The 16176-nt window shown below is 38.4% G+C and overlaps 1 protein-coding gene across 1 annotated transcript in view; it reads right to left on the bottom strand.

The window, feature by feature from the left end:
- The window catches only part of SARNP (SAP domain containing ribonucleoprotein), a 76663-nt gene that overhangs the window by 24480 nt on the left and 36007 nt on the right, over nucleotides 1–16176 (bottom strand). Inside the window, exons 7-9 of the mRNA XM_032210213.1 lie at nucleotides 15765–15793; nucleotides 13967–13992; nucleotides 11076–11144 (exon numbers count right to left, since the gene is read on the bottom strand). Of these exons, the coding sequence (XP_032066104.1) occupies nucleotides 11076–11144; nucleotides 13967–13992; nucleotides 15765–15793 (124 nt within the window). The remainder of the gene's footprint in view (nucleotides 1–11075; nucleotides 11145–13966; nucleotides 13993–15764; nucleotides 15794–16176) is intronic.

Here is a 16176-nt window from a genome sequence, read left to right as displayed (position 1 = left end):
AGCATGTTAAAGGTCTGGAGAAGCCAGAAGGGGGCCCTCTCGTTTCACCTCGTCTTTTGGAAAGCGATTGAGTTGCAGGAGGGGGGAGGGACTTGGCCGCCCTCTCTTTCCGCTTCCTTCTTTCTTCTTTGGCATAGCGGAGGCGGGTTAAGTCGAGTTCAGCGTCGGCAGCATGCTCAAACCAAGTGATTAAACGTCTCGGCAGGTTACGATTGACACATTGCTGATAAATGTCTTCATTTAACCCTTCAGCAAACCTGTCCAGAAGAGCGTCCTCCCCCCATCCTCTCATATATTGGGAAAGACACTGAAATTCCTGGATGTATTGGGCGACAGGTCTATCGTCTTGTGCAAAGGTTAAAAACTTCAATTTGTTCCGCTTCTCAGTTAACGGGTCATCAAAACGTTGGCGGAAAGCCTCCATAAAACGGTTGAAATTCCCCAAGAGGGGAGAGCCCGACATATGCAACGCAGTCGACCATGTAGCCGCCTCACCATCTAAGGACAAAAGAATCATCCTGACTCTCATGGTGTCAGTTTCAAAGTCCCGGCCATAAATCTCCATGTAGTTAAACACTTGCATAAGAAAGGAGGGCAGGCTAGCAGAATCACCATTAAAACGCACAGGCAAGGGAGGGATTTTAGCCATCCGATGTCTACGGGGGGGAGGCTGGGGGGGAGGTCCTCCTTGATCCGCAAAACCTCTAGCCGCAGGGGGTGACGCGGGCCGAGGGGGGGGTGGGGGAGATGCCTGGCGTGGGTAACGTTGCCAATTTCTCCAGTCTCTTTCCTCCTCCCCTCTTCTCTCCTCCAAATATGTTTGACCCCAATAATCAGGTAATTCACTCCGCTGGGGTTTTCTTACGTGCCCCTGGTGCTGATAACTTCTCCATTCTCCTTCATCGCCCCCTCTTCTTTCCCCAAAGTACCTTTGGCTCCAATAGTCAGGGAACTCACTCGCCTGGGGTTTTCTCACGGCACCCGGCTCCAGCGAAGTTTGTCGGGGTGGTCTTTGGGTGAGGCCAGCATTCCAGCTTGTCTCTATCTCTTTTTGTCCCACCGAAGTTGACCATCGGGGTGGGGGGGAAGGTTCAGGTTGGCTGGAAATTTGCAGTTGAAATAAATCTTCGTGCAAGGGTCGGTCAGGCGGGCTGGGCTCGTGTAAAGAAAGGTCGGGAGGTCCTAGTTCACTGGAATCCGCTCCTCCAACGGCGCCCTCCCCCTCTCTGATCGGAGAAGACATTATTTCCCTTCTCGGTAGACGTAAATCTCCTGGAAAGGGTTATTAATCAGACTTTGCTTCTTGTCAGGCCCACTCCATTCCATAATTAGGAAAGAAAACTAGGAGACTCCATGGGTTGGAAATCAAAAGCACTTTTACTAATTATAAATGGTAAGCGAGCAGTAGCGAAGCAAAGTCTGATTAATATGGCGCGAAAGCAATTGATATATAGGATAGCCCGTTCCCCCCCCTTAGGATCAAAGCTCCAGTCCAATCATAAGTCCTTCAAATGTCAGGTGTGAGATAACTTCAAAAAGACAGGCCAACGATGGAATGTGTAGGCCGTTGATGCAGGCGGGAAACACATACGCATGCGCAGTCCCAACGACTGGTACATCCTAGAACATTCCTCCAGCACATCAATTAACCCCTCCCAAATACACGCCCCCCCTTCCCGTTTCATGGCAGCTGAAGCAACAGCAAGGCAGAAGCTGACAATAATGGTCTGGAGTATGTATAGTCTGGATAATGAAAAGTTTTGAATCGAGACACGTAATTTTGTGGTAATGTCAAAGTGAATCTTGGAGGAAAAGAAATGTAGAAACAAAGTGAAAAAGCAAGAATGAAAATAGATTAGGAAATATGAGTTTTGTTGAAAGAAATCTTATAAGATAGGTAACTCTTCCAATAGAATGAAAGGAAAGTAGACATAAGGAATGAAGATGTGACAGCTGCTTTGAAAAGAATGAAAAAAAAATATTACTGACACGAAGTATGGAGAACTATGTTAACAGGAAGTAGCAGAAAGGATGCTTGGCATAGTGCCAAACTGAAAGTGGCTGTAGATGAAGAAACAAAGCACATAAGAGAATGATTGCTGCCAGAGGTGGGTTGCAAATCCCAGTGCTACCGGTTCACTCATGTATGCGCTGAGGCATCTACCACCGCTACTGGTTCACCCAATCCGGCCCGAACTGGGAGCAACCCACCTCTGATTGCTGCCAAAGGTGAGGATGTGAGAAAAAAACAAGAAACAATTAAGGATGAAGGAGAAATAGAAAATACAAAATCATTTTGATAAGAATAAAAACAAGGTAGAAAGAGCTAAACAAAAAAAATACAGATAGCCCTTGACGTATGATCACAATTGAGACAAAAAATTCTGTTAAGTGAGATATTTGCTTAGTGAGTTTTGCCCTACAACCTTTCTTGCCCCAGTTAAGTGAATCACTGCAGTTATTAAGTTAGTAACAAGTTGTTAAGTGAATCTGGCTTTCCCATTGACTTTGCTTGTCAGAAGGTTGCAAAAGGTGATAACATGATCCCCTTGGACATTGCAACCGTCATTACTATGAGTCAGTTGCCAAGCATTCTGAATTCTGATCATGAGGAATGCTTTAATGGTCGTAAGTGTGAAAACGGTCATAAGTCACTTTTTTCAGTGCCACTGTAACCTTGAATGGTCACTAAATGAACTTTTGTAAGTCGAGGACTTATAATTGAAAAAGAAGAATTAAACAAGAAGTTTTCTGCAGAGTGGTTAGAATTAAAACTAAATATGTTAAAATGATTTGGGATGAAAGTGAAATGAGGGAATACTGGAAGGAAAGATTTTAGAGATCTGCATGAAAATGATATGTCAAAAAGTAAAAGTGAAATATAAATATTATATCTAATGAATTAATGTTTAGCAATTGTATAACTTGTTTAATCTATTTGTGAAGACTGCATTTTTCCTGACAACTAAAAGAATGCATTTTTGTTCTGTATGCAAATGGATAGTAAGAAGCAATACCTAAACTACAGAGAAATATTTTACTGAAATTACAGCTTCAGTGTTGTGGTTCAACACAATTCTGGGTGAAAAAAGCAAGAATAAGCAAAATTTAGGAAGTGTAGTACAAGTTTATGCTAGATGAAATTTGTCCATATAAGCCTTCTGCTTTTCAGCAGATCACTGAGAAATGTGAATGTAAGAAAGAATTCTGCTCACTGCCAAGAGTTTGATCCTGACAGGCTTTTGAGGTCAGTAAAACGAGGACCCAAATTGTTGGGGGCAATTTGCTGACTCTAAACTGTTTAGAGCTGTAAAGCACTACAAAGCAGTATATAAGTCTAAGTGCTATTGCTATTATATGCTTGTTGATTTAGGGAAAGCAGATTATAATATGAATAGACTTGAACTCTGAAAAGCTTCATGCAAATACAAAGATGAGAGTTGTAATAATGTGATATAATGGTTGATGAAAGTGGACTGATGAAAATGGAGTGCTTACTGAATGGTTCGACATTAAACATGATGAAAAACAAGTATGTTTGATGGTCCCCTAGCTGTTTAATATACAAACCAAGTGAAAAGAGGTTGAATACTTTGACAAGATGATCCAAAACCTATTTTTAAATCAACCATGAATACTTACAGGAAACAAAAGAATTTGAAATGACCTTAAGTATCCTCAGACTTGAATATTTTTAAAGATCTGTGGGTGGATCTTAAAGTTATCAGACAGAAGAATACTTCAAGGTGGAAATGACAAAATAAAAGTCCTAAAATAAAAACAGAAAGCCCCTTAAACAGCTACAGGAAATATTTCTGAAAAATACGGTATGTATATATTCTTTTAAATGCAAATGACACTATATTGCTGTCTGAAAACCCAAAACATTTGCAGTGAATATTAGACAGGATATGATGCAATGTAACGTATGATTCACATACATTGTGAGTAGCAATATTAGTATCCAATTTTATATATTTAAAGGAACTTGGCTAAAGGAACTTGGGAGTTTCTTCAAAACAAGTGGAATTTTTATTTGCTTTCTTATCGACAGTGCTTTGGGATCCAATTTTATAAGTTTATTACAAACTACAGCTAGTCTTTGTTTAGTGACTGCTTTGTTTAGTGACTGTTTACAATTAAGAGAGGGATGAAAAAGTAACTTTACAACCAATCCTCACATTTACGACCATCACAGGTTTATGTAGAGCCGAGGTGGCACCGTGGTTAGAGTGTAGTACTGCAGGCCACTTCAGCTGACTGCTATCTGCAGTTCAGTGGTTCAAATCTCACCGGCTCAAGGTTGACTCAGCCTTCCATCCTTCCGAGGTGGGTGAAATGAGGACCCAGACTGTGGGGGCAATATGCTGACTCTGTAAACCGCTTAGAGAGGGCTGAAAGCCCTATGAAGCGGTATATAAGTCTAACTGCTATTGCTATTGCTATGTAGCAAAGGATAGGTAAAATAAGCTTGTAAGCCCAGTTGCTATTCCACTTAGTGATCATTTAATGGCTGAGTTGCTGATCCCTATTGTAGTGGATAAACAAGAATTACCTCTATTTAATATGTTTTGATTTTTTGACAACACAATGTTTGTCCTTTATAGGGGGAAAAATGAGTGAGTGCTATACACACAGTTTTCAGCTGAAACAAAGGATATTATTAAATAATATTTGATGCAAAATCAAAGCCAAACACTGTAGAAATGTGGCAAGGAGTAGAGACAATCTGAAACTTAGATCAAAACAAGATTGGTTGGGTCAAGATAAGTAGAGTTGCTATTTATAGGATATAACAAATTTTAGCCTCTGATTATCACTTCATTGATTCACTTTTTAAAATTGTAAGTACTTCTTTTTTATTTTTGTTTGTATGCTGCCCAGGGTGATAATGTTTGAATTGGATGGATACACACCCATACCCTTATAGTGATCTCGACAGCCATTTATGCCAGTGAGACCTGGAAGGCATCAGCAAGTATTAGCAAAAGACATGATGTCTTGCAACAAAGATGCTATTTCGACCATGTTACTAACAAAGAAGTGCTCCTAAAGAGTTTCTCCTGAAACTATAACATTGCTGCATGCAAAAGACTTCAACTTGCAGATCATATTCTTCACATAGAGAACAATCGGATCCCTAAGATGGCCTCACTGATGTCAAACGACCAGGACAACACCTTCACAATGTATCTATCTATGTATCTATGTGTATCTCTATCTCTCTCTCCCTCCCTCCCCCCCCTCTCTCCAAAAGGGGGAACTCCAAGGTGGAAGGGAAGAGGGAAATAGCACAAGATAATGAGATGAAAAGGATTTTGTGGATTTTGATTCACTCTGCCCATTTAGAACTACTTTAATACAGCCTAAGCTTTCTAAAGCAGGTTATATATAAAAATGTTTAAAATATAATTTTCAAGTGCTGAAAGCTATTTACATTTAAGTTGACATAATTAAAAATCAAATGGCCTTAAAAACTAAAGATAAAACCTATTACTGAGAGCAAAGATATATGTATTTTTGAATAATCTAATACTTAAAATACACCTTAATAGATATATAAGATATTCAGACCTGCATCCTATCTGCACACCAACAGCATAGAGCTGAACAGACCATTAAACTTTTTTTCAGAACAGCTCACAGCATGGGGGAGGTGGTGGCCTTGCTTTCAGCAACCCTGTATTGAAATGGCCATGACTGCCAGCACTATTATTCATCTTGTCAGTTCTTATTATTCTAAAATCAACAGGCCTAAATTCATGGTAACCAAAGTTGGAGCATGATGACATCATTTCAACAGTGGGGGCAGGGAAAGGAAAAAAACAGTAACAGGATAATCTACTATACTAGATATAGAGATACATTCATTAACATTCACAATTTATATTGAAAAATCAAGTAAAAAATTCAAAATGTTAAGACATTTAAACGTATTTTTATGGAGCATATGTGGCATGCAAAACTGAAAACACTAAAGTCAAAATGCTTTTATCAGTGAAATGTCTTAAAAATATGTATGATTACCAGAGGCCAAAATACATAGCTATTAAATGGTTCAAAATTGGGGAAGGGGAGCACCCAAGTGACAGTATAACTGTGAATTTACTTTATTACATTCAGATTTTTTCATCACAAATGTTGGACTAAAAGAAGCTGAAATTAAAACTGCTGGATGAAACAAGGACCTCAGATATGCTGTGATGGTGGTAAAGAGGAAGACTCAAGAATAGTCTTTCGAAAGTGAGAGTGCTAAAGCTCATCTATTGCTTAGTATTAATGCTACCACAAGATTATGTTGATAGGCATTGCCAACCCAATACAAATAGGTGGAGAACTAACAAGCTTTATTTTCATAGGCTCAAAACATCAGAGAGATGATGCTATAGAAATGAAATAGACATGTTTTCTACTTAGGACAAAGTCTGAAACAGAGGTAGCAAATCTTTAAAATGCTGAGACAGCACAAGGAATACAATGATTTTTATTTTACAGACTATCATTTTCCTAGTTTTAACATATCTATCTGAAAATTTTGGTTTAATAGTTGGGTTTTGGTGGCATGAGAGTGATGAGCTACTCCCTGAGGCAATTGAGGAGCCTGCCCCTAGGTAGCAGTCTAAGGAGGGCTGTTTTGCATGATTGCCACCTTCCACTTCATGAGAGTTAGGTAGAAGTTGTATGTGTCTGTGGCCTCTCTCAGGTGATTGGTGAGAGACCAGCTTTGGAGGAGGGGAGAGCATTGTGGGTGGGGGTTGGAAGGAGTGGGCACCTCTGCTGGTGCTAAGAGCTGACACTTGAGGTTCAGAGCAGGGCAACATTTCTGAGTAGTGGTGGACATGGGGAAATTTAGAAGGGAGACAGAGGGAAGGCTATTCCAGGGGAAGAAGCATCCAATGTTTAATATTGATGGTGTATTCTTGCCCTTTGAGTTCATGGCCAGGCTCCAGACAGTAGACACATGGAGGCTTGGATCTTTGCCTGCTGCTACTGAATGCTGGGTTGGTCAATAATTAGGCATCCCTTATTTGCGACCCTATTGGGAAGAAGCAAGCTGATCTGGTGTGCATCATCAAGACTTGTCTGACATCAAGGGGAGAGCTCTCCTCTCAGAAATGTGTCTTTGGCACCAGCCAAAGACTTCAAGGCAGGGAAGAGGGGATAGTAGCTGTCATCCTGGATTATTTCTTTTAACCTTCACGAGTAATGTTCTCCAAGTTTTCAGTTGTGAGATCCTATTTCTGAAGCTGGGCTTGCAGATCCATTGGGACTGTTGCTACTATATTAGCCTCCCTGTTGCGGTACTGTTGGAGACCAGCCCAGGGTTGGCTGTGGAGTTCTCTAGGCTTATGATCTGGAGGACTTCAACTTGTCATCTTTGGGGATACCCTCAAAGCATCTCAGGAGTTCATGACCACTAGTTCTAGACAGACCATTTTAGAAGGCCCTGGGACTGAGCATGTAAACACTGTAACTAGACACACTGCACTGGTTGCCGGTTTGCTCTTGATCCAATTCAAGGTGCTGGTTATCATCTTTAAAGTCCTTCATATCATGGGACCAAATTCTGTCTCATCTCAATGGGATTGGCCCACTGCACTCCCTATGGCAGAAGGGGAATGTGCAGACCCAATCAGTCAAGGAATGTCAGCTGGCAGGTTCTAGGAGAACAGCCTTTACTTTCATGGCCTCTGACCTTTGGAACATCTTGCTACTGGAGGTGAGATACAGCTCCACCCTCTTAGCCTTCTGTAAGAGCCTCAAAATCCGGCTCTGCCAATTGGCTTGGGGTTGTGAGGGGGCATTTTACCCTGGAAGTGGCTGGTAGAATTTAAGAGAGATATCCCACCTCTGAAACATGAGTGTACCTAGTTCATAGTTTTATCTAATTATTGTTAATTTAAATGTTTTATTATTTTTGTTTTTGTAGCCCAGAGTTGCTTTGGATAGTGAGATGGGTGGTAATACATAAATAAATGAATAATAATAAATACAATTATAATCTAATGCTACATAAACTAGACTGAGAACTTAATGTACGTAGAATGAACATAAATATTTTGGACATACTGTATAATGCAAAAAGAAGAATCATCAGAGAAGATCCAGGTGCCTGGAAACATCAAAGGCGATAGAAAAAGAGGCCAAGAGAAGACAAAATGACTAAATACCATCACTAATGGCACAAACAAAACTTGTGTTCTGCTTGACAGAGAATACTTGTGACCTGATATCCAGGTTAAGAGTTAAGCGCTACTGAACAACAAAAAGATAGGAATCCTTTTTCCCACTGCTAAATTACCTTGTTTCTTTTCTCTTTTCTACCACTTTTCTGTTTCTTCTGCTAGAAAGTCCTTGAATAATAGCAAGCTTTCTTTCATTTTAGTCTTTCAACTCATGAGTAAAGATAATATATTCATTCCAACTGATTTCTCTTTTTCTCAATGGAGTGAGTTAATACTAGGAGACTTTCTACAATAAATTTTGATAATGGTGAGTTCATAAATAAATTCCTGCTTGATTGTTTAGATCAAATATTTTGGTTCAAGTATAAAATCTGAGCAAGGAATTTTATACTTTAAACTGAAATCTAGAGTTTGAAAGTTGGAGAAAAATGATGCTAAGATATCAGAGGTTAGATATTTGTACTTTTATTTCCATTGGCAGCATTTTTACCTCTCATTTCTAACCTCTGAGAGGCTCAAGGTTAATAAGGTACTCCCAAACCCTTAAATTAGATGATATGGAGTACAAATTGTTTTAATCATTTATCTGACTGAGAATGGTGCCACATAGTTCGGTGCAGAAAAAAGAAAGATACTGTACATTTATGCTAATCTTAGGGCTCTCTTAAATTCTTTAATCCCCTGATGGATATCTACAAAGTTGTTTTATGCATAAAAAGAAAGGAAAAAAAAAGCTCTCTGAGAATGTGATTTTGCGTTACAATGTGGCCCTCTTGCAGCAGAAGCCTGCAAGCTATCAGCTCTCCCAGTGGGAAGCAAAGGGTTGAGTGGTATTGAGAGCAGCTGCTACATAGGGGAAATTTACAAGGGAAGGGAGCAGTTTAAATGTAACTCACTGGAATCAAGGGACAGCAGCCTCGGGTCAGAGGGTAAATTTTAAAAGGAGGCCTCCCATGAGAATAGAAAGGAGGGGGTATGATTAGTTCAGGAAAGAAAAATGCTTTCCTGATTTATTTAAAAAAATTATTTGATGGTTCTGTCCTGACAAAAATACAAGCAAACACCTGCCACTTCTACTATACCAAAGAGGAGGATGAATGTTATCTTTTAGGAAGATGTTTTTTAAACAATAGATTCTATAATAGCAATAAGTTCAAAGCTACAGATTAGCTGAAGAGCTGTTCACTTCAATCTAAGTTTACTCCCCCAGTCCCAGCAGGTTTGAAATTGCCTTTGGCTATGTCCCCCCCCCCCCCACCTTGCTTTTTCAAAACCAATTTGAATAGGAAATGAAATGTGGCTCCTGAGAGACAATGGTTTACTGTAAAGATTTTGCTGCAATGCATGGCATTAAAAATCTGCAAAGATCTATGCAACCAGGCTATTCTGTGATGAAAAGCTATAAAAAACACCCAGGTGGGCAACTCTATACTAGAGGCTAATTGAAGCAAGCAATAATATTCCTCAATAAAATTCATGAGCATGCTCTTCAGAAAAAGGAAATCTACTTCTAAGCAGCTGAATTCTACTTAACAGTAGAACAAAGAAATTAAGCCCTTGATAATTGTTCTAATAGCTGAAATTATTGACATATGCATTGGCAATCGCAAAGATAAAACATAGTTTAAAAACTTATGCAAAAAACACACATTTATAGTATTCATTTCATAATTGATTTTTTTAAAGCCCAAAACATGTCATTCTCTTGTTGATTTTTTTCTCCATGCGAATAATTTGCTAATGTAAGTAGCTGCACACAGATCCTTAAAGAGAACAAAAAATAAACCAAAATCTATACAGATTAAATTGTGGGGAGCTCTTAGAAACCTTAGAATTGATATACTGCCTCACCTACACAATTGTACTTAAAGGAAACCTGGCCATAAATACTGACAAATCATATTTTTTTCCTGAAAAATGTGCTCTCCTGGTGACAAGGTTAATAACATTTGAGCAGCCTCTCACTCTGACCTGTCTCTCCACATATTCTGGTTTTAATGCACTTGCATGATTTCACCCTGCCCCCCCCTCCCCCCCAAGAAAAGGATGGGAAGGAAAGTGGCCTCCACCTCCAGTTATTTTCTATATGGTTGAATTCCCTGGTGCCAGGTTCAGTGCCTTCCTACAGAATGGAATGCATTAAATGTTTCATGTGCAAATCCCAAGAGGGATGGAACAGTTCATTTACTAAAAGTTAGGGGGAAATTACAGCTAAATCACAGCCATACCCTCTTCTGGACTTCTTGAAGAACATTTCATTCTTTCTATATTGTTATTTTTCTTATGAATTCAAAGTCTTTATATTCAATTTTGGGAATTTTTCTAATAGAAGAAGGAACCACTCAATGTTTATTCTTGATAAGGGGCAAAACATAAGTTTGGGCAACTTAAAGAAAGGTATCACTAAATATTCTATAAAACAAAACAAAAAATTAAACAATAAAAAAATCTTTCCACAAAGGAAACTAGAAAACAGTGAAAAGATTTCTAGCCTAGGCTTCTCCTTCATATCTTAACTTTTCTACTTAATTCAGGCTCTGAATTAATTTGAAGAGGCACATAAGATTATCACCTTGATGAGAAAAGAAACTTGGACTTGCAGATTTGCTTTCTTACGAAAAAGATTAAACCACAGATATTTTAATAATCTCATCTGAAAAGATTTATCTTCAGGACAGTCAAAATATATGCTAAAAGCTAACTATTCTTAATCAATGATGAATATTGTTATTTATCATCTTAATGTGAATTCTTTAAAATCTGTAATTTGAAATGTGATGGCTCTAGCAAAATATATATATGAGGAAAATGACAAGTTATATATTGCTGATATTTTTAAAAAGTTCTAATATCCACTTTTGCTATATACTGCTTATCCTAAAATCTTACCTTTCTGGAGATTGTGGAAACATTTATACCAAATCTTTGAGCTCTTTCCTTTAATTTGTCCATATTTACCTAGAAAAGCAACAGAAAACAGGTATATTTACCGTATTTTCCCCAAAATAAGACAGGGTCTTATTATTTTTGAGGTGCAGGAGGCAGCAAGTGTGGTCACCTCATGGCTGCTGCTGTGTTGCAATATTTTCGAGGAGGGCTTATTTTAGCGCATGCGCTCAAAAGCCCGATTGGACTTATTATCTGGGGAGGTCTTATTTTCAGAGAAACAGGGTATATAAATTTAAAGATTTCAAAATTATAAATGCTGAAATTATGCCAGTATGAATAAATTTGTTGAAACTTAATAAAACATCACTTTTTGTACTAAAATTGCAATAATCTTTGAACATATTATGGAATTAATTAAAATGGCAACCACAGAACCAGTGGCTTACTGCAAATCACTTCTGAGAAAACTTCCAGGTATTATTTTAGTAGATCAATTAGTACCAATTATTTTTGTTTTCAATAATGCATGGATGGGAAAAGTGGAATCCACTATTTTCAACTCAATACTCTGTCTAGCACTCTCTGTACATTTACCAATCAAGCTCCTTAACATGGAAGTAACTAAACTATCAAGAAGATGCAAATATTTTCAACATATAACAGTATTATAGGCTTTGATTAGATGTTAATTATAAGAAAGAAGCTTTCACTCTAAATTTAAGATGAACATTTCAATTTGTTTTTAAAGCATACGAGGAAACAATTTTTTGCTCTTAAGATAGATCATCCTTTTCTGTTAGCATAATCCTAATGGAAAGGCAATATATTGTTGTTAGGCTTGAAATCTTTGAAGTAGTGCAAGGCTTAACAATAGCACTAAGACTTATATACCGCCTCTCTAAATGGTTTGCAGAGTCAACATAAAGTCCCCAACAATCTGGGTCCTCATTTTACCAACCTTGGTAGGATGGAAGGCTAAATAAATCTTGAGCTGGTGAGAATCGAACTGCCGACAGCCGGCAATCAGCCTAAGTCACCTGCAGTTCTGCATTCTAACCACTGCGCCACCACGACTCTTAGGAAAGTTAGCAGCAATATACACTTCTTGGAAAATTGCCAAGATGGGGGAAAAGACTCAAAAGTTTCATATTACCTACTTTTGTAATCCTACAGATACCTTTGGAATGATAACTGCCACATGAAGACAGGTATAATATATTGCTGCTTTTTTTTAAAGGATCACTTAAAGCAATGGTTTTCCTTCAGTGTAAAACCTTATGTTTGCTTTAGTTTACACATAGTCAGGAAGTGTGGCACAATGGTTAAAGGTATTATGCTGGGGATACCTACGTATTTTTCGGAGTATAAGACGCTATTTTCCTCAAAGAAGACGCTGAAAATCTGGCTGCGTCTTATACACCAAATACAGCATTTTTTGCCTCCCGAAGCCCCACCCCCTTCACCAAAATGGTCGTGCATACCCTTATGGAGGCTTTCAGAGAGTTCCTGGGGGCTGGGGAGGGCAGAAATGAGCAGAAAATGGGCCATTTCCACCCCCAGCAGCACTCTATAAGCCTCCATAAGGCTATGCATGCAATTTTTTTGATGAAAAACCAGCCCATTTTTGTGAAAAATGGGCTGGTTTTTGCTTATTTTTGCCCCCCTCCAGGAGCACCCTGCAAGCCCCCCCAAGGCTATTCATGCCTTCTTTTCTTTTTTTTTGAAAAAAACCAGGCTGTTTTGGGGAATGTTTGCAGAGTGCAAAAACTTTTTTTTTTCTTTTTGGAAAGCTTTTTAACTGATTGATGAGAATTACATTGATCAAATGCTGTGCCAGCAGAAACAAAGTCTTAGGTGCTGCAGATTGTCAGCGATTTCCTTCTCCAACATATGGATAAATACACCTGGAAACATCTACCTACCTACCTACCTACTCTCTCTCCCCCTACCTACCTATTGTATTTTTCTCTCTCTCTCTCTCTACAACTTTATCTACCTACCTACCTACCTACCTACCTAACTACTCTCTCTCTCCCCCTACCTACCTACTGTATTTCTCTCTTTCTCTCCCTCTCTATCCCTCTATCTACCTACCTACTTTTTTTTAAAAAATGCCTCTTTAAAACCTTGGTGCGTCTTATACTCTGGTGCATCTTATACTCCGAAAAATACGGTAGTTTCGAGTCCATTTTCCCCTTGCTTGCTAACTTTGGAACAGTATTCTTTCAGTTATACTATTTCAACAATTGTTGGGGGGAGGGGAATCAGAAGAGGGCTTAATCTACACTTAGCCTTGAAGATGAAAGGTAGGATATAAACCAAATGATCCACTGATAATAATGAACCAAGTTTAACAGAGATGAATACTGTATGCATACATTTTATATTTATTTTGACTGGAAAGGAACACTAAGAGATTAAAACAAATGCTTTGCAGGACTGATTTTTGAAGGAAGAGAGATGTATAAAATCAGGAGGTGAAGAGGAATGTTTAGAAAAAATACAAAAATAAGACTTTTGGGTAGTGAGGAAGGAACTGTTAGAAAAATGAATGGCATACCAAAATATATTTCCTGCAACTAAGAAAAAGGCGATACAAGGTCCATGGTTTGATTATGGTTTTAGAGGATATTATTAAGACAATAATTTAAAACAGGTGAATACTGAGAGAAAATAATTATTTAAGCAACAGTTTTTTAAAAATATAAACAAAATCAGTAAGTTGCAGAGGCACCTAAAATAGTGCTACAGTTGAGGACAATGTTATACTAAGTCCAACAGATTTGATTATCAGATTGAGTTAATAAATATTATAGTCTATGTCAAGTTGCTTTAATGAAGTATCATGTAAAACCATGCCAACTATTTGAGGAAACAAAACATCTACTTACTGGAGTCTTACTTTCTGTGTTCAGACCTGAAACAACAACAAAAAAACATTTTAAATCCAAAATATGGCTCCTTTCATTTGCTTAACTAAATCAGAATTTATCACTTTTATTTAATAATGTTGATATACTGAATGTTCAACCCTGGTTTTGCAAGAACTCAATATTAATACTTCAATCCCCCTAGATCATAAAAGTTTCTCTTCCTTTTCCCTGCCAGCTGGCCTAGGTTTGAGAGGCAACTACTTGTTAGGGCAACTTAACAATATCAGATTCATTCCATATACAAATATGATCAGTTTTTCTTTATATACAACTAGCAACAGCAATCCCCGTAAAATTAATATTACTAAATGTCTTTTATTTTTCTTCCATTCAATTCTGTCAATTCTTGGAGACTGCCTGGACAAGTCCTTGCAATTTTGTTGGTAGTGGTTTTCAGAAATTGTTTCCCACTGCCTCCTTCCCATCTGCTGAGATGGGACTAGAATCATGGTCCACCCCACTGGCCCTGTTTCTAGTATGATGCCTTAACCACTACAATAAAAGGTGTACTTTCCAGCAAAAGATTTTAGCGCTCAATCTAATAATGGCTAAGATTTTTTGGAAATTTGGCTCACTAATTCACTCTCCCAATTTCCTGACTCAATAATTATGGGCTGGCGACTTTAATGCCTGGATGGGATCTAATGACATGGCTCTTCTAAAAAGGCATAATGCCAACTATTCCGTAATCAGGAAGAGTTTACAGAAATCCATAGACCTTTCCATTAGCATGAGGGGTGGGAGAGGGGGTGGAGACTGTTTTTGTTAACAATCAAATTTATTTTATTCCTGGGGATGATTTTGAGAACAAGTTCACCTTTTGGGAATCTTGAGAAGTATCTTCTTTTGATTAGATGCAGAGTGGCTATATACCAAGATTTTAGTGTACTTTTTCATTCAGGGGGTGATCACCTACCATTACTATTTCTTTTCATTTCTGTAGGAATTAAGCAGAGCCACTTGCAATATGTTAACATATTACCTTCCAAAGGCAGGTATCTTAGATTGGTATGAGCAAATAAATTGGCTGTGTCAGTTTTTCAATGCCTGACAAACTATCCATCTGAAGCAGTCACTATGAATGATCATGTGGAAATTGTCTCAATTTTTGCGATACTTTTTATTAGTTCTCAAAAGTAAGATGCTGGAACTACAAATGACCAATAGCAGCAATGGTACACTGGAATATCTGCAAGAAATACCATTTGCCTGCAAGCAAGAATTGGTGGGACCACAATATAGACAAAGTAATAGAAAATGAAGAATCTGAAGTGTTCTGTGACTTTAGAATTCAGACAAGCACCTGCCACATAACACCTCAGAATTAATAACTATAGATAAGGAAAAAAAAGTCCAGATAGTGGATGTGGCAGTACCTGGAGACAGCATAACAGAAGAAAAAGAATTATAGAAAATTACAAAATACAAAGACCTAAAAATAAGAATGATTGAGGCATAAGAAAGCAAAGGTGGTACCAACCGGATACCTTGGGTAAAATACCAAAACATCTGGAGCACATCAACACTATTAGCGTGGATAAAATCACCATCAATGAAATTGCAAAAGGCAGCTTTACCTGGAACAGATTTCATCCTATGATGATACCTTTAACACCATCAAACAACATTTGCCTATTCCACCACGTCTTTTGGAAAGACTGGATAGGTAGATAAAAATGTCAAAATCCAGTCTAAACATCTGGCTGACTGGCAACCGACCATAATAATATATATATTAAATCTCATAGTCACATACCTTTAGTTGAAACTGCAGGCATACCAAACCTATGGAGAGGGAAATAGTCCTATTGGCAGCTGTAATGTTTAAGTTTGAAGCCACACACACAATAGAGTAGTTTGAACAGCAGAACTATGAATACTGTATTTTTCAGAGTATAAGATGCACCCTTCCCCCCCCCCCCCAAAAAGAGGGTGAAAATCTGGGTGCGTCTTATACACTGAATACAGCTTTTTTGGTCTCCCAAAATCCCGCCTCCTTTGCAAAAATGAAAGTGTAGAGGGTTTGGGTGTCCTGCAAAGTGCTCCTGGGGGCTGGGGAGGGCAAAAATGAGCAAAAAACGGGCTGTTTTTGCTCATTTTGCCCCACCCAGGCCTCAGGAGCACTGTACAAGCCTCCCAAAGCCTATGCATGCCGTGGGCTTTTTTGC

The sequence above is a fragment of the Thamnophis elegans genome, chromosome 2, assembly GCF_009769535.1.
Source record: "Thamnophis elegans isolate rThaEle1 chromosome 2, rThaEle1.pri, whole genome shotgun sequence".
Classification (NCBI taxonomy): domain Eukaryota; kingdom Metazoa; phylum Chordata; class Lepidosauria; order Squamata; family Colubridae; genus Thamnophis; species Thamnophis elegans.
This window is presented reverse-complemented; position numbering and strand designations above follow the sequence as displayed.